The sequence below is a fragment of the Dama dama genome, chromosome 29, assembly GCF_033118175.1.
Source record: "Dama dama isolate Ldn47 chromosome 29, ASM3311817v1, whole genome shotgun sequence".
NCBI lineage: Eukaryota > Metazoa > Chordata > Mammalia > Artiodactyla > Cervidae > Dama > Dama dama.
Window position 1 is genome coordinate 60,372,802 of NC_083709.1, and position 18,550 is coordinate 60,391,351.

An 18,550-nucleotide genomic window follows, 5' to 3' on the forward strand; every position below is an offset into this window, starting at 1 on the left:
ATTCCACAAGTGGTTTGTTATGGCGTTAGGTGAAATTAAACCAGATACCCTAAAAGGAGAAACCAAAGATGAATCCCAGACAAATGGCAGTTACAAAATCAGGCAAATAATAATTAAAATAATGGAATATAGACATATACATATACACCCATAAGCAAAATCAAAACAGTCCAACAAAAATAATGTACAATAAATTGACCCATTGAATAAAGGAAACCAAAAGTTATATCTACCAGTTAAAAACAAAACTAACTAAAGTACAAACTGAAAACAAAACTAAAGCAAAGTACAAGTTGGGGAATAAAGCAATAAAAACAAAACTAACAAATGTGTTGAGAGGAATGGAAAGAAAGAATAGTTACGCAAAGCTAAATAGAAGTAGATAACGAAGATTTATATACATTAAAGATTAACTGCAAGAGGAAAAGAACAGTAGGCAAAGCAATGGAATAAATGTAGAAAAAATGATAGGTTTAAAAAACTGAAAACTGAGTAAAAGAGAAAAGAACAAAAAAAGGAAGAAGAAAGCAAAAGCAAAAAAGAAAAACTCCACGGGACTGCAAAAGCCCGAGGGAGAGGTTTATAACAACTATAAAAGTGTGATTGGGAAAAAAAAAATCCCAAGAGCTTAATTAGGTTTCATAGTACCAATAAAACTGACAACTACAACAGAGGGGTGGAAGGAAGAAAGAAAAAAAATCCAAAGGAAACTACAGAATAAGTCAAAACATAAGAATAATAAATGTTTTTCTTGAGTCCCTGCTGTCAGGATCCTTTCCCTCGCTGGGAGTCACAGTCCACCTCACCTCCCTAGGATGCCCTCCACCACTGTGCTGGTCTCTGGACCTGCTGTGGGGGCAGCTCAGACTCTAATCTGGTCCTACTCCTGTGTGTCCTTGCCTCCAGTGTCCACAGCTGTCAGAACTGGTGCATTTTTTTGTGTGTGGGAGCTCTCAGTGTCCTTTTATATATTTCATATACACAGAGTCTGCCTAGTTGATCATGTGGATTTAATCTGCAGCTTGTATAGCTGATGGGAAAGTTTTGGGTGTTCTCCTTAGCTGCACTGCCCCTGGGTTTCAGCTGTGGTTTTATTTCCACCTCTCCCTGTGGGTCGTCCGTGGGGTTTACGCGTGAGGCTGCCCTGGAGGGCTTGCCTCTGCCCCTAGGAGGGCCAGGTGCAGAGGTGGGGCAGCTGCTTAGTTTGCAGGGGTTCTGGCAGCACCAGGTACTCGGGATTGCTGGCAAGTGCAACAGGAAGTACAGTGCTCTAGAAGGGTATGGCAACCAGTATTGGCCAGCCTGTATTGGACACGAGCAATACACGAAGCGACCCTGTGTGCATAGGCGCAAGACTTTTTTTTGCCTGTGGCAGCTCTGAGCCAATGAGAGGTGAGTGTGCAGGTGACGCAGCCGCTCGGGTTGCGGGGACCCTGGTGGCATCAAGTGTGCAGGGACACAGACTGCTTCAGCTGTTGGGTTGTGGCCCTATCAGAGTCTTTTTTTCGAGCCTCTGCTAGCTGGCGATCAGAAGGTGTCTTTTGCCAGTCTTTCTCTGTAGCTCCACTCGTTCAGGCGCTTCAAGGACTCCCTTGCCTGCAGTCCTTCTCCCTTGTTTGGGGCATCAGGCACATAGAGTGAGGCCTCCCCGGATGGGGTCCTATTCTGTAGTTTGTGTCATCAGTCACTTACAGGATACCCTGGGTGGGGTCCTACTCTTCAGTTCTGTGGTTCAGGCACTTGATGGGCCAGCCTCTCTATTGATGAGCTGCTGATGCTGGCCTTGTGGGGAGAGAGAGGCTATGGTGATGGCTCCACCCTCTATGTGTGACTGACCAGTATTGCCTAGCTTCCATGGTTGCCTGGCTTTCTTCGACAGGCATTTCCCACCACAGTCTCCTCCCTCACATTCCCTTGCTGGGGGTGGGTGGGTCTCTCCACAGTCAACAGCTGCCCTGCCCTACATAAAGCTGCAGCAAGGACTGTCTTTTTCTCATTCAGCCACAGATCAGCTGTTTCAGCCTTAAATGTTTCTCCTCTGACTCAGACAATTACCCTGATGTGGGGATTGGTCCCCTGCTCCCCACCAGCCGAGGCCAGGTCCAGTCCTAGTAAACTTCTTTGTTTCCCCCTAGTTCTTTTGTCCTACTGAGTTTTGCACGGTTCTGTATATTCTTTTCCACAAGTCAGGTACTCCTGTCCACTCTCAGATGGTGTTCTGCATGCACTTCTGTGTTTGCAGGTGTATTCCTGATGTATCCATGGAGAGAGATGTACTCTATGTGCACCTGCTCCTCCACCATCTTGTTCTCTCTGAATGTTGATCACTTATTCAACAAATATTTGAGTGCCTGCTATGTGTTAGACCCTGTGCTGGATATTGGAAATCTGATTGCAAAGGAATTGTGACATTGTTGGTGGCCTCATGGAGCTTACCAGTATAATGCAGGAGATGGTGGTGATCCAGAGGTGAGATAGACAGGCACATAGTTAAAATAGTTAAAAATTATGGTAAATGTCATGAAGGAAACAATATTAGACATGGTATTGTAAGTAATCAGTCAGGTATTTTAATAAAGATGTTAGTGGAGCAGTCTAAGGCTAGAAGTGATTTGGAAATCATCAAATGATAGATGGTATTTGAAGCCGTGGGGATATATGAGCTAACCTAGCAGAGGTCCTAGAAGAATGGAGATGTTGATGAAGTGTCAAATGAGTCAGTAAATTGGACATAAATCAGTTGATATTACTTTACAGATCTCTAGTGTGACTGTCCACACGTTCACCTGTCTGCCTTTTGACTGGATAGAAGTCCTAACTATATCACATTTTTTGCTTAAATGTTATCAGCATGTAGTCTTTTTGGAAAATTTCTTTAAGAAACCTACATAACAGATTCTCTTCTCTCCCCCCACCTCCCAGTTTTCTTTTCTATTTCTCCCTGTAAAAATTATATTCAAAAAGAAAATCACCAGTTTAAAAATTTCAAATTTTTAACTTGAAATGTATTTAGAACTTAAAATATAGTGATCTCAAGTGAAAATCTTTAAACTCTAAGTGTATAAGGTCATATGGACTCTCTAACTTATAGATGGGCACTATCTTCTTAAACAATTGAAATCTCTTTATGTTGATAAGAAACCAGTTAGAAACATAAAAACATAAGTAGCATGTTCCACCTAGTATACTGGGAAAATCCTTTCTTCCCTGGGCCCAGTTGTTAAGCAGACTTTTGTGGGACATCTGGGACACCAATTTTCTTCACTCTTCTCCAGAGAAAATCCAGGCAGAAGGTTCAGATGATGTTGCAGACCTTCTGAAAATGTCCAGTTGCCTTCTCTGACAGCTCAAATTGGGTCTTCCCCTGTACTGCTCTGTCTGAATAGTTAGCATCTGTTGTGGCCCACCCCCAGGTTCACACATTTGAACTCTCTTAGACATCATTTTCTGTATCACAGAGAGGCTAGAATGCATCTAGACTAAGTGCTGCAGTTTGTGATTTCTGACTTGTCAGCCGTTCAGGGATAGCACACAAGCCAGTTCTGACAGGTAGGAGCCACAGACCAGCCTTCCTGGGATCCTTACGTTCTTCTGCTTTCTGCACTGGGCTGTTGGCAAGAGCAAGAGTGATGATTAATGTCAGTATTGGGGGTTGGGTGCATACAGTATACATGCACTAATTGAAAGACATTGTATAGAAGTTGTAATATTTAATTACATTTTATTAATTTATATAAATATACTATTTTCTCAATGCCTGTTACATAATAGGGCTTCCTAGGTGGCCCAGTGGTAAAAGAATCTGTCTGCCAAGCAGGAGACGCAGGTTCTTTCCCTGGGTTGGAAAGATCCTTTGGAGAAGGAAATGGCAACCTACTCCAGTATTCTTGCCTGGGAAATCCCATGGACAGAGGAACCTGACAGGCTAAAGTCCTTGGGGTCGCAAAGAGTCAGACATGACTTAGTGACTAAACATAAACATTTTAATCACAAAATAGCAGTCATGAATAAATGAAAATATAAGAAACAAGTAGTAAGAATAAGCCAAGCCAGGCTTCGGCAATACCTGAACCGTGAACTTCTGGATGTTCAAGCTGGTTTTAGAAAAGGCAGAGGAATCAGAGATCAAATTGCCAACATCTGCTGGATCATCGAAAAAGCAAGAGAGTTCCAGAAAAACATCTATTTCTGCTTTATTGACTGTGCCAAAGCCTTTGACTGTGTGCATCACGAGAAACTGTAGAAAATTCTGAAAGAGATGGGAATACCAGACCACCTGACCTGCCTCTTGAGAAACCTGTATGCAGGTCAGGAAGTAACAGTTAGAAGTGGACATGGAACAACAGACTGGTTCCAAATAGGAAAAGGAGTACATCAAGGCTGTATATTGTCACCCTGCTTATTTAACTTATATGCAGCATACATCTTGGGAAACGCTGGGCTGGAGGAAGCACAAGCTGGAATCAAGATTGCTGGGAGAAATCTCAATAACCTCAGATATGCAGATGACACCACCCTTATGGCAGAAAGCAAAGAAGAACTAAAGAGTCTCTTGATGAAAGTGACAGAGGAGAGTGAAAAAGTTGGCTTAAAGCTCAACATTCAGAAAACTAAGATCATGGCATCTGGTCCCATCACTTCATGGCAAATAGATGGGGAAGCAGTGGAAACATTGGCTATTTTTCTGGGCTCCAAAATCATCCAAAAGATGCTTACTCCTTGGAAGGAAAGTTATGACCAACCTAGACAGCATATTAAAAAGCAGAGACATTACTTTGCCAACAAAGGTCCATCTAGTCAACTATGGTTTTTCCAGTGGTCATGTATGGATGTGAGAGTTGGACTATAAAGAAGGCTGAGCGCAGAAGAATTGAACTGTGGTTTTGGAGAAGACTCTTGAGATTCCCTTGGACTGTGAGGAGATCCAACCAGTCCATCCAAAGGAGATAAGTCCTGGGTGTTCATTGTAAGGACTGATGTTGAAGCTGAAACTCCAATACTTTGGCCATCTGATGCAAAGAGCTGACTCATTTGAAAAGACCCTGATGCTGGGAAAGATTGAAGGCAGGAGGAGAAGGAGACGACAGAGGATGAGATGGTTGGATGGCATCACTGACTCGATGGACGTGGGTTTGGGTGGACTCCGGGAGTTGGTGATAGCCAGGGAGGCCTGGCGTGCTGCGGTCCATGGGATTGCAAAGAGTTGGACATGACTGAGCGACTGAACTGAACTGAACTGAGCAAGAATAAGATACACATAGAGTTAATCTTAAAACACTAGTTTATCACCTTTCAAATGCAGTCAAAAGAAGTCTGATGCAAATAAAACTGTTAAATTTTGTGAGATTAAAGTTATCCCTTTGAGGTCATTAAATGTATGGATTTTAAAACTGACAGGTTCTTTCTTTAAAAGCCTAGTTGTGTTAGAGTTCTCCAGAAAAATAGAACTAATAGGATGTGTGTGTGGCATGGGGTGTGTGTGTGTCTGTCTGTATACTCTTGATCTGGATGCATTGAACTGATTTCCTGAAGACTCGATTTTAACCTGTCCCTGACTCTGAAGTTGAGATCCAGGAGAAGTTAAATATGTGATATCCCCTACGGCGGGTTGCAACAGCTGCTACTTGGGGTGTCTTGACAGGGGACGACTCAATTTCATTCTAGTGGATCTGCCCCCCCCAACAAGAGAGCTGAGCATTTGTAGATAGTCTACAATACCATATGTATATACAACATCTAGAATAATATGTCAGTCTCTACGTACTATAACCCAGTCAAGTTGACATAAAATTTACTGTCACAGCTTTCAAGATAGGTCTTATGCTAGTGGTTTAATGTGGAATTCACAAAGCATAGAGTTTTGAGTTAGTGTGTTGTGTTAAGTGTACTTAAGCATGATACTTAATCATTTAAGTCTCAGCTTCTTATAATATCAAGATTATACTCTTTGTATCTAGAACTTTTGTGAGGCTCAACCAAAATAATTCATGTAAAACATATTGTAAAATATTTTCAATTTTATAAATGTGTTATTTTAAAAAATTTTAATTGCAGGATAATTGCTTTACAGTGTTGTATTAGTCTCTGCCATACATCAACATGAATCATCCATAGGTATACACATGTTCCCTCCTCTTGGACTTCCCTCTCACCCCATCTCATCCATCTAGTTGTCACAGAGCATCTGATTTGAGCTCCCTGCATCATACAGCAAATTTCCACCTGTTTGATTTTTTTCCAATTTTCCAAATTTCCAGCTGTTTGTTTTACATGTGGTAATTTATATGTTTCCATGCTGCCCTCTCAGTTCATCACACCCTCTTCTTCCCCTACCGTGTCCACAAGTCTGTTCTCTATCTCTGCATCTCCATTGCTGCCCTGCACATAGGGTCATCCACACCATCTTCATAGATTCCATATATGTGCATTAATATGTGATCTTTGTTTTCTCTTTCTGACTCACTTCACTGAATAACAGGCTCTAGGTTCATCCACCTAATTAGGACTAACTCAAATGTGTTCTTTTTATGGCTGAATAATATTCCTTTGTGTATATGTACCACAACTTCTTTATCCATTTATCTGTTGATGGACATCTAGGTTGCTTCCATGTCCTAGCTATGGTAAATAGTGCTGCAGCAAACATTGGAATATATGTGTCTCTTTCAGTTATGGTTTTCTCAGGGTGTATGCCCAGTAGTGGGATTGTTGGGTTATGAGATAATTCTAGTCCTAGTTTTTTAAGGAATCTCCATAGTGTTCTCCATAATGGCTGTATCAATTTACATTCCCACCAGCAGTGCAAGAGGGTTCCCTTTTCTCCACACCTGTCAAACATTTATTGTTTGTAGATGTTTTTGATGATGGCCGTTCTGACCGGTGCAAAGTGATACCTCATTGTAGTTTTGACTTGCATATCTCTAATAATGAGTGATGTTGAGCATCTTTCCATATGATTATTAGCCATTTGAATGCCTTCTTTGGAGAAATGTCTGTTTAGTTCATCTACCCATTTTTTGATTGGGTTGTTTGTTTTCCTTATGTTGACCTGTGTGAGCTGCTTGTATATTCTGGAGATTAATCCTTTGTCAGTTTTGTTTGCAATTATTTTCTCCCATTTTGAGGGTTATCTTTTAATCTTGATTATTGTTTCCTTTGCTGTGCAAAAGCCTTTTAAGCTTGTTTAAGTCCCATTTGTTTATTTTTGTTTTATTTCCATTACTGTAGGAGGTGGGACAAAGAGAATCTTGATGTTATGTATGCTGAAGTGTGTACTGCCTGTGTTTTCCTCTAAGAGCTTTATAGTTTCTGGCCTTATATTTAAATCTTTAATACATTTTGAATTTATTTTTGTGTATGGTGTTAGGAAGTGTTCTGAATTTATTATTTTTTATTATTCCATATTTGTCGATTGAGGGGCTCACTAACCAAAAATATATAGAGTAACTACATGGATACTTAAAGATGAAAGTTTATTTTAAAGGCTTAAAACTGGTAGGCTAATTGCTGCATTCATAACAAAGTTTATCATTCTTAGCTTCTGGTATTGATACTGGCATTTAATTTAGTTCTGTATTTCATAGGGTACTTTAAGAATACATGGTCATTTAGAAAATGAAACATTCAGTTAATAGAATTATCTAATGTGTTAAAAGTTGGTTTTGCAGGGGTTTGAAATGAAAGTTTTTCTTGTATAAAAATTTTTCACTACATGAGGTAGTAATGTTGAAATGATCACATCTTATTTTTTTAACAGTTCATTCTTAGTCAAGAAGATATAACAACCATTTTTAAAACATTATATGGCAACATATGGTATGAAGGTGATAGTGCTTCATGTGAAGTAACCAAAGATCAGTCCAGTGTTACTAGTGGTGCCACTCCTGCTTCACACCATTCAGCGGGTATGTCTTGACCTTAAATTAGTCGCCCTCCTCCTCTCCTTCTGTCCTTCCTTTCCTTCTCCCTAATTTTGTAGGTTTGGGTAAAATAAGATTTATAAACCTTTTCTATTTAGCTAATCTTACTCAAATAGTTCTGATTTATCTGTTATTAGTCATTCTGTTGATTTTCCTTCCTTGAATCAAATTTCTAATTCTTGTGACAATATTCCTTAGTATGTATTTTTTTCTTGTTATCCTAACTCCTCCCCTATAAGTTCCTATTTTTCAGTTTTCAATTTTTCTCCTCATCCTTTCTCTTCTCCCTTGTTCCTAGTGAAGCATATGTTCCAATGGAATATTTCATATTAATATTAGAAGTATCAAAATATTAGCAGTCTCAAAAGAGGATGATCATTAGTGATGGACTCCAGCAAATATTTAGAAGATACATGGATAAAATAGAGCAGAGGGAATCGTAACTCAGTAGAAGGATACATCCAGTGTTGGATTTAATTTATTATATAGACGCCTAACTAAGGTCTAAGTTCAATACCAGCACATAAAGAAATTGGGTTAATTAGAACTACTGGATGATTCTGCTTCACTAGAATAAATACTTCTCATTCTGGCATTTTGGGGGAACCCCAAGTCTCCTTACCTCAAACTGAAATCTACTAGTTTACAAGATCCCCACTTGCCAAGGCCTGACATATTGCACAGCTTTTCCAGTCAGAATCCCAGCAAAGAAACAACCTTACATTTATTTATAACATTATAGGAATCATCATTCTTACTAGCTAGAATAACCAACCCAGTACTTTATAGTTAAATATTAATAGTCAGATATAAAGAAAATCATTAGAACCCAAGCATAAAAGCAGGCAAGATAAACAGAATAGTGTTTCTTGAATGAGACAAAAATAATTGAAGAAACAAAAGAGAATGTGAACAGAAAACTAACTCTAATTCATAAAAACAGAATTCTAGGAGTATAAGAACTGAATCCTACCATCATTATCTTCTGCCTTCCTAAGATAAGAAAGAGTTCCTAGAAGAGAACTCTATAGAACTAAGTAAATACTGAAACAAATTCTTGGATATAAAGAGTCTACCCAGTTTCAAGCTGATTGAATACTCTCCATGCAAACACATTTTCGTGAAATGTCAGAACAACAGAAATAATATTGAAGAATACCAGGCTGCCTGTTATGGCTTAGAAAAAAAAGTGACTGGAGTCAGATTCATCATGAATGAAACTGGATGGGATGGGATTGATGGAGGATAAAAGACAGTGGGGTAATATTGGAAAATATATTTCTAAGGAAAATAATTTTGAAGTTAGGATTCCATACATGGTCAAACCGTCATCCAAATGTGAACACAATGTTTAGATTCCCAGTGACTCAGGGTTTACTATATACCCATGCAGGTGCAGCTCATTTTATTGCGCTTCATTTTTACTGTGTTTCTCAGACATTGCATTTTTTACAAATTTAAGGTTTGTGGCAACCCTGAGTCAAGAAAGTCTATCTGGGTGCCATTTTTCTAACAAAAGTAGTTTTTAATTAAGATATATATGTTTTAAAAACATAATGCTACTGCATTACTATGAAGTGAAGTGAAGTGAAATCACTCAGTCATGTCTGACTCTCTGCGACCCCGTGGACCGCTGGCCACCAGGCTCCTCCATCCATGGGGTTTCCCAGGCAAGAATACTGGAGTGGGTTGCCATTTCCTTCTCCAGGGGATCTTCCGAACCCAGGTCTCCCACATTGCAGGCAGATGCTTTAACCTCTGAGCCACCAGGGAAGCAGACTATAATATAGTATAAACATAACATTTTATATATACTGGAAAACCAGTTTGTGTGACTTGCTTTGTTGTGGTATTCATTTTATTGCAGTAGTCTGGAACCAAACTTGCTGTCTATGAGGTATGCTGGTAGTTTGAAAATATATTCTAGCAAAACAAATAAGGAATCCAGGAAAAGGGAAAACATGGGATTCAAATACAGAGAGCATTAAAAAGGAATCCCTAAATTATCTGTTACTGGGCTAGAAAGTACTTGGTTTTCATTAAAAAGGAATTTAGAATGCTTCAAGAGAAAAATGACAAATGTCTTAAGAAAAATGACATAAGTTCTATATAACATGTAGAATGAGGTGTTAACTATGCTCCATTAGGTAATATGGGAGAAGAAGACATGTTTTCTGTTCCAAAGAAGGGAGAAATATATACAGTATATTCTGGTGCAGATGTGAAGTGAACTAAGTTTTGCATGATTTTGAGCCATTTTTAGAATGTGTGGAGAGAGATACTCTGTTTTGTTTTGTTTTTTTCTTGAGGGATGCATGTGTTGTGTTGCAGCAACAGAGGAAGTAAAATAATAAGCTATTGGGGCTTCCATGATGCCTAGTAGGTAAAGAATCCACCTGCAATGCAGGAGATGTGGATTTGATCCCTGTGTCTGGAAGATCCCCTAGAGAAGGAAATGGCGACCCATTCCAGTTATTCTTGCTTGGGAAATTCCATGGACAGAGAAAAGCCTGGCAGGCTACAATCCAAAGAGTCAAAAAGAGTTGGACATTACTGAGTGATTGAGCACACATTAGTCTCTTCATTTAAAATACTGAGATTTTTCAGCCTCAATAATGAGATTTTTCAGTGTAGCAGTCTTGCAAAGTTTTGTTGAACTTCTTCCTAAGTATGTTTTTTGATGCTACTGCAAATATTTTTAAAAGTATATTTCTCAGTTGTTACTGATACAATTGATATTTGCATAAGTGAAGTTGCTCAGTCGTGTCTGACTCTTTGTGACCCCATGGACTACAGCCTCTCAGGCTCCTCCGTCCATGGGATTTTTCCAGGCAAGAATACTGGAGTGGGTTGCCATTTCCTTCTCCAGGGGATCTTTCTGACTCAGGGATTGAACCTGGGTCTCCCGCATTGCAGGTGGACACTTTACCCTCTAAGCCACCAGGGAAGCCTGATATTTGCATAGTAACCCTGTATTCCTGTGTTCATTAGGAATATTAGGTGCAGTATTCTTTTCTCAAAGTTGTTTTTTATTTTTTATTTGGGTTTTTGGTATCAGGCTAATGCTTGCTTTATAAAATAACTAAGGAAGTGTTTCCTCCTCCTCTGTTTTCCAAAAGGTTTGTTTAACACTGGTATCTTATTTAAATGTTTAACAAAATTCAGCACTGAAATTCAATTCTTTTAATAGATGCAGAACTACTCATCTTATTTCTATTTCATCCTATGTCAGTTTTGGTAACTTTTTTTTTTCAAAAAGTTTGTACATTTCATGTAAGTTGTAGAGTTTATTATCACAAAATTATTTATACATAATAATTTCTACACAGTAGAAAGTAAAAATGCCTCTCAGCATGATTGACTACATAGAAAACCCTCAGATGTCTCCAACAAATTACTAGAATTAAGAAATCAATTTAGCATTTTTAGTTAGGGTTACCTAATATCCCTAATGAACACAGGAATAAAAATTCTTAACAGCATAGCGTACTAAATCCAGCAATAAGCATATAGGATGTGTCATCTTGATTTAGACTTATCCTGAAATGCAGAGTTCGTTTAACCCTCAAAAATCAATTAAGGTAACATCAAATTAATAGAAAAAGGAGAAAAAATTATATCACCTGAATAGATGCAGAAAAAGCATTTGATAAAAGCCACCTATTTGTGATAAAAACTAGAAATATCTAAAAGGCATATTTAATGGTGAAGTGGAAAGTTTTCCACCTAAAATAGGAACAAAGCAAGAATGTCCACAATCACATTCCTATTCAACTAGTAATCACTGACAGAGCAATGCAGCCAAGAGAAGGATTGACGGGTCTACAGAATCCATTTAATATGTACTATGTGTATATAATACCTTGCCCCAAAATATAAAATGTAGAAAAGTTTGAATTTTGGATCCTTTTGGTTAGTGGAACATTTTTAAAATGTCATCTAAAGCATCTTGTTTGTTTTTAGTTTATTTTTGAAGTAAAATTTAAATGCAAAACACATATGTCAGGTACTCTGGTATGCATTTTACACATGCTATTTTCCTGAATTGCCAAAACAGACCCAGGGGTTAGTTCTTCTATTCTCACTTTACAAAAATTAAACCAAGAGTTTATTAAAAGTAAACCAAGAGTTTAATTTATACTCCCAGATTATTATGTAAAGAATGCTAACCCTGGAGTTAAGTGAATTCAACATCTGAATTTTTAAATCTGTTTGAAAAATATTATACTATAACCATTTATTTAATAATTATGTTAAATCTACTTTAATTCTATTTTAATGAGTTCTGCCCTTCCTGACCTTTTTCTTTTATCCACTAACCAATTTTTCCAAGGAACAACTGTAGTGACAGCCGCTGTGGTAGAAGTACACTCACGTGCTTCTCAAGTTAAGACAACACTGAACATGAGTTTCAGAACTGATTATCTCACCATGGCACTGTATAGTCCAGGTCCTGAAGAGGTAAGTTGAAGAAGAAAAACTACATTTTTGCTGTTTCCTGTGTTTTGTTGTATCTGTTCCTTTGAGAAAAATTGTTGCACTTTTCATGTTAATATTTAACTAGCCTTTTAAAATGAGTTTTCTTACATACAGCCTTTGATATGAAAAATGATATTTTAAAGTTAATATATGCCTTTCATTATGAACTCTTGCAGATAGAGAATGTGGTATTTCATATCTTAAAATATGTTTTAAATTTGTATTTTTGTTTAAAATTTGTATTGATTTCTTTTTCCTCAGACTTCCTTTACAGATATTCGTGATCCTTCTCTGAAACTTGCTGAATTTAAGTTGGAGAATATTATAAGCACTTTGCAAATGTATACAGATGACTCAATATTTTCTTCCTTCTCATTAAAAAACTGTATTTTAGATGACAAAAGGCCCCATATCAAGAAAGCAACTCCTAGGTAATAGTGTTTTAAATTTTTATTGAGCAATGGTTGGTATATTTTACAGAACTTACTCTCAAAGTTGCATGTGCATTTTCCAGGTATATGCTGACATCTTCAAAGCTTTAATGCAGTTGATTCCTTAGTTCTCAGTCAACATTTTAAATGCCCTGTTTATGTGCTGTTCTTGCTGAATGGTTGAATAGAAAAAAATGGTTAAATAGAAATAATCAGTGTAATTAAATTGGTTTTAAATTAATCTCTATTATCTGAATTTTGAATCCATACACTTGTAATGGGTAATATATGAAAATTTGTGGAAAAAATATGCTGAGATTCAAAATTCTGATGATTTCTTAAGGATATACTTCCTATATTGTGAAACAGTTGTGCTCCTGAAGTCTGTAAATTTATTATTTCTCTTATCTTACCAAGTGACTTCAGAACGTTGGCTAACTTTCAGTGAAAGCAATGAGAGACCTTTGAGTTTTACTGGTATGTTTGATTATGTGCAGGATGCTCATAGGAATTGTGATTGTGTTTTTCAGAATGATAGGACTGACAGTTGGGTTTGACAAAAAGGACATGATGGATGTAAGGTATAGGAGAATCCGAGATGGTTGGGTCGCTGATATAGTCCTTCAAGAAATGTATATTTGTGCAAGTGTGGAATTTCTGCTGACAGTTGCAAATGTCTTTCTTGAGGCCTACACTACAGGCACTGCTGTGGAAACCAGTGTTCAAACATGGTCTGCTAAGGAAGAAGGTTAGTTATTGGCTAAAATATTTCATATCTGTTACTGAAGTGCTATAATAATAGTTAGCTTGATTATCCTTCTAGATGATGAGGTTAAGTGGATCAATAAATTAGAAATCTTTATTTTTCAGAGGTAAGAGGAAAATTTAAATGTTTTCTGATAAGATAGACAGTTCCTGTATTTTTCAAGGCATAAGTAGATACTGGGCTCAAAAATAATGAGACCCATGTTAAAATAAGTAATTGTACTTCTTTGAAGACAATAATTTGAAAGATTTTCTTGGAAGGAAACAATGAAACAATGATTCCTTTTCATATAGTATTTTATATAATATTTCATATAGTATTTTAACTTAACCTTGTCTTTTATTTATATGTTTATTTTTGCTTTCTGGCCAGGCCACTCAATCAGGGATTGAACTCGTTCCCCCAGCAGTGAAAGTGCGGAGTCTTACCTACCGGACCCCGCAGAGAAGTCCCTAAAGTTATTTTATTCTTGTTACATTTATAATTTTCTGTTATCTTTTATATATTTCATTCCTTGTAGTATAGTAGAAAGAGTGTCAAGCCAAGAGTTAGAAACTATATTTTTAGCTCTGCCATTAAATAGTAGAGATTCCCCCTCACATTTAAAATATTCTAATGGCTATGAGTTCTAGGAGAGTTGCAGTAAATTCTTTTGGAATCTAAGTATTTTTATTTTGCTTTTTACTTCACATGGAGATATCATTTTCCTATAAATAATTTTTCATAATATAAGAAAGATTTATAGCTATTTTAAGACATTATGTGTGTTTTTATTTTAGTACCTAAACTGCAATCAGAAAAGTGGGAAGTGAATATCACTATTAAAAATCCTGAAATTGTGTTTGTCGCTGATATGACAAGAAATGATGCTCCTGCCTTAGTCATTACAACACAGTGTGAAATATATTGGCTAGGTGACTTTGAAAATGATAGAATGACTGCTGCCATTAAAGATCTCCAAGTGAAAGCATGCCCATTTCTTCCAGTCAAGAGAAAAGGAAAAATCACTACTGTGAGTTTTCTATTTACTTGTCAGCTTAATTGTAAACTGTTTTATATTTAGCATGTATCACTTTAGGAAAGTGGCTACATACTCTCCAACCTTATTGTATAAAATACTTTTCTTTTGTCTCGCAGAGCCTAATTTAGATTATTACTGCACCAGCTTTTAAAGTCTCTTTTCATTTTTTCCATTTGTTTCTCATTGTTTTGTGTATTTATGGGAATAGTCACACTAAGAATTTGATTTTAATCTAAATACTTCTCAGTGAAGATTTTACTCTGATTTTCTTTCCATGTCAATTCCACACTGCTTTTAGGCAGTTAAGACTTTCTACCAATTGTTTGTTGTGTTGTTTAAGTTTTATTATTTTTAATTTTTTCTCCCATCTAGACCTATTTTTCCCAGATATGTTATTTGCTTTTCTCCATATGGCTTATTTGAACCGTCAGTCATATGCTTTGACATAGTTCACATTTGTATTTTATTTTCTAGTATCCTCTTGGCCTTCCTCCTCTTCATAACTGATTAAAATTTGTTTCTTCAAAGACATCTTTTCAAGTTATCTGACTCCTAGTACTCTTATAAAACACTTATGAAAATGTACCACAACTTCTTTATCTTTTCATCTCTCGATGGACATCTAGGTTGCTTCCATGTTCTAGCTGTTGTAAATAGCGCTGCAGTGAGCAGTGGGATCCATGTGTCTTTTTCAGTTTTGGTTTCCTCAGGGTATGTGCCTAGGAGTGGGATTGCTGGGTCATATGGTGGTTCTATTCCTAGTTTTTTAAGGAATCTCCATACCGTCTTCCATAGTGGCTGTATTCATTTACATTCCCACCAACAGTGCAAGAGCATTCCATTTTCTCCACACCCTCTCCAGCATTTATTGTTTGTAGACTTTTTGATGATGGCCCTTCTGACCTGTGTGAGGTGATACCTCATTGTAGTTTTGATTTGTATTTCTCTAATAATGAGTGATGTTGAGCATCTTTTCATGTGTTTGTTAGCCATCTGTATGTCTTCTTTGGAGAAATGTCTGTTTAGGTCTTTTTCCCACTTTTTGACTGGGTTGTTTGTTTCTCCAGTATTGAGTTGTATGAGCTGCTTGTATATTTTGGAAACTAATCCTTTGTCAGTTGTTTCATTTGTTTTTATTTTCTCCCATTCTGAAGGTTGTCTTTTCACCATTTTGAGTTTATCTTTGTGTATGGTGTTAGGAAGTGTTGTAATTTAATTCTTTTACATGTAGCTGTCCAGTTTTCCCAGCACCATTTATTGAAGAGGCTGTCTTTGCACCATTGTATATTCTTGCCTCCTTTGTCAAAACTAAGATACCCATAGGTGCACGGATTTATTTCTGGGCTTTCTATCTTGTTCCATTGGTCTATATTTCTGTTTTTGTGCCAGTACCATACTGTCCTGATGCCTGTAGCTTTGTAGTATAATCTGAAGTCAGGAAGGTTGATTTCTCCAGCTCCATTCTTCTTTCTCAAGACTGCTTTGGCTATTCAGGGTCTTTTGTGTTTCCATATGAATTGTGAAATTTTTTGTTTACATATCGTTCATAATAGTCTCTTATAATCATTAGTATTTTTGCATTGTCTGTTGTAACCTCTGCTTTGTTTTTCTAATTTTGTTCATTTGATTCTTCTCTCTTTTTTTTCTTATTGAGTCTGGTTAATGGTTTGTGAATTTTGTTTATCTTCTCAAAGAACCAGCTTTTCGTTTTATTAATCTTTACTGTTATTTCTGTCATTTCTTTTTCATTTATTTCTGCTTGGACCTTTATTATTTCTTTCCTTCTACTAATTTTGGGGTTTTTTTGTTCTTCTTTTTCCAGTTGTTTTAGGTGTAAAGTTAGGTTGTCTATTTGGTATTTTTCTTGTTTCTTGAGGATTGTATTGCTATAAACATCCCTCTTAGGACTGCTTTTGCTGCATCCCATTAGGTTTTAGAGTCATCATGTTTACATTGTCATTTGTTTCTAGAAATTTTTTGATTTCCTTTTTGATTTCTTCAATAACCTATTGGTTATTTAGAAACGTATTGTTTAATCTCCATGTGTTTGTTTTTCTTACAGTTTTTTTTCTTGTAATTGATATCTAGTCTCATAGCATTGCGATCAGAGAAGATGCTTGATATGGTTTCAGTTTTCTTAACTGAGGTTTGATTTCTGACCCAAGATGTGGTCTATCCTGGAGAATGTTCCATGTGCACTTGAGAAGAAGGTGTATTCTTCTGCATTTGGATGGAATGTCCTGAGGATATCAATGAGGTCCATCTCACCTAATATATCATTTAAGACTTGTGTTTCTTTTTAATTTTCAGTTTTGAGGATCTGTCCATTGGTGGGAGTCGGGTGTTAAAGTCTCCTATTACTACTGTGTTACTGTCAATTTCTCCTTTTATGTCTGTTAGTGTTTGTCTTATGTATTAAGGTGGTCCTATGTTGGGTGCATAGATATTTACAATTGTTATGTCTTCCTCTTGGGTTGATCCCCTGATCATTATGTAGCATCCTTCTTTATCTCTTGTAATCATATTTATTTTAAGGTCTATTTTGTCTGATATGAGGATTGCTACTGCAGCTTTCTTCTGCTTTCCATTTGCATGGAGTATATTTTTCCATCCTCTCTCTTTCAGTTTATATGTGTTTTTAGGTGTGAAGTAGTTTTCTTATAGACAGCATATATATGGATCTTGTTTTTGTATCCATTCAGCCAATCTTCGTTATATTTTTTTTTAACTTACTATGTTTGTGGTCTTTTCCCAGGGTACAAGGTTGAATTCTTTCTTCCTTTTGGTTTCTGGCCTCCTATGTTTGGTGCAGTGGTTTGTGTAACCTTCCTATAGGCTGAGATTCATAATGAGTTTTTGTTTGTTTGTTTGTTTTTCCTCTGATGGGCAAGGGTGAGTGAGGTGGTCATCCTGTCTGCTGGTGATTGCGTATATATTTTTTTGTTTGTTGTTTAGATGAGGCATCCTGCACAGGGTGTTACTTGTGGCTGGGTGATGCCAGGTCTTGTACTCAAGTGGTTTCCTTTGTGTGAGTTCTCATTATTTGATACTCTCTAGGGTTAGTTCTCTGGTAGTCTAGGGTCTTGGAGTCAGTGTTCCCAGTCCAAAGGCTCAGGGCTTGATCCCTGGTCAGGAAGGAAGATTCCACAAGTGCTTTGTTATGGCATTAAGTGAGATTAAAAACAAATACCCAAAAACAAGAAACCAAAGATGAACCCCAGACAAATGGCAGTTACAAAATCAGGCAAATAATAATTAAAATGATGCAATATACATATACACCCATAAGCAAAGTCAAAACAGTCCAACAAAAATAAAGTACAGTGATTGACCGGGCAAACAAAGGAAATCAAAAATTATATTTACCTGTTAAGAACAAAACTAACTAAAGCATAAACTGGAAAACAGAACTAAAGCAAGGTGCCAATTGCGCAATAAAGCAATGAAAACAAAACTAACACATATATTGAGAGGAAAGGAAAGAAAGAACAGATATGCAAAGTTAAATACAGGTAGATGAAGATTTATATACATTAAAGGTTAATTGCAGGGGGAAAAGAACAGTAGGAAAGGCAAACAAAGAAATAAATGTAGAGAAAAAAATAATAGGTTTAAAACATTAAAATTATAAAAAAGAGCAAAGAAGAAAAAGACATAAAGGAAGAAGAAAGAAAAAAAGAAAACACAGAACTGCAAAATCCCAACACAGAGTCAGAGGTTTATAACACCAATAAGAAGTGTGACTGAATATACACTTATGCGTATACACCCATAAGCAAAATCAAAACAGTCCAACAAAAATAAAGTACATAGATTGACCCAGTGAACAAAAGAAATCAAGAGTTGTATCTACCAGTTAAGAACAAAACTAAATAAAACAGAAACTGGAAAACGAAACTAAAGGAAGACGCAAGTTGGGGAATAAAGCTATGAA

General features: G+C 36.8%; 1 protein-coding gene across 2 annotated transcripts in view; it reads left to right on the forward strand.

Annotated features, from left to right (window-relative positions):
* The window catches only part of VPS13A (vacuolar protein sorting 13 homolog A), a 274,739-nt gene that overhangs the window by 149,437 nt on the left and 106,752 nt on the right, over window positions 1–18,550 (forward strand). For both annotated transcript variants that reach the window (XM_061132455.1, XM_061132456.1), the window contains exons 35-39: window positions 7,757–7,904; window positions 12,253–12,380; window positions 12,660–12,829; window positions 13,360–13,577; window positions 14,375–14,607. In XM_061132455.1, the coding sequence (XP_060988438.1) occupies window positions 7,757–7,904; window positions 12,253–12,380; window positions 12,660–12,829; window positions 13,360–13,577; window positions 14,375–14,607 (897 nt within the window). The remainder of the gene's footprint in view (window positions 1–7,756; window positions 7,905–12,252; window positions 12,381–12,659; window positions 12,830–13,359; window positions 13,578–14,374; window positions 14,608–18,550) is intronic.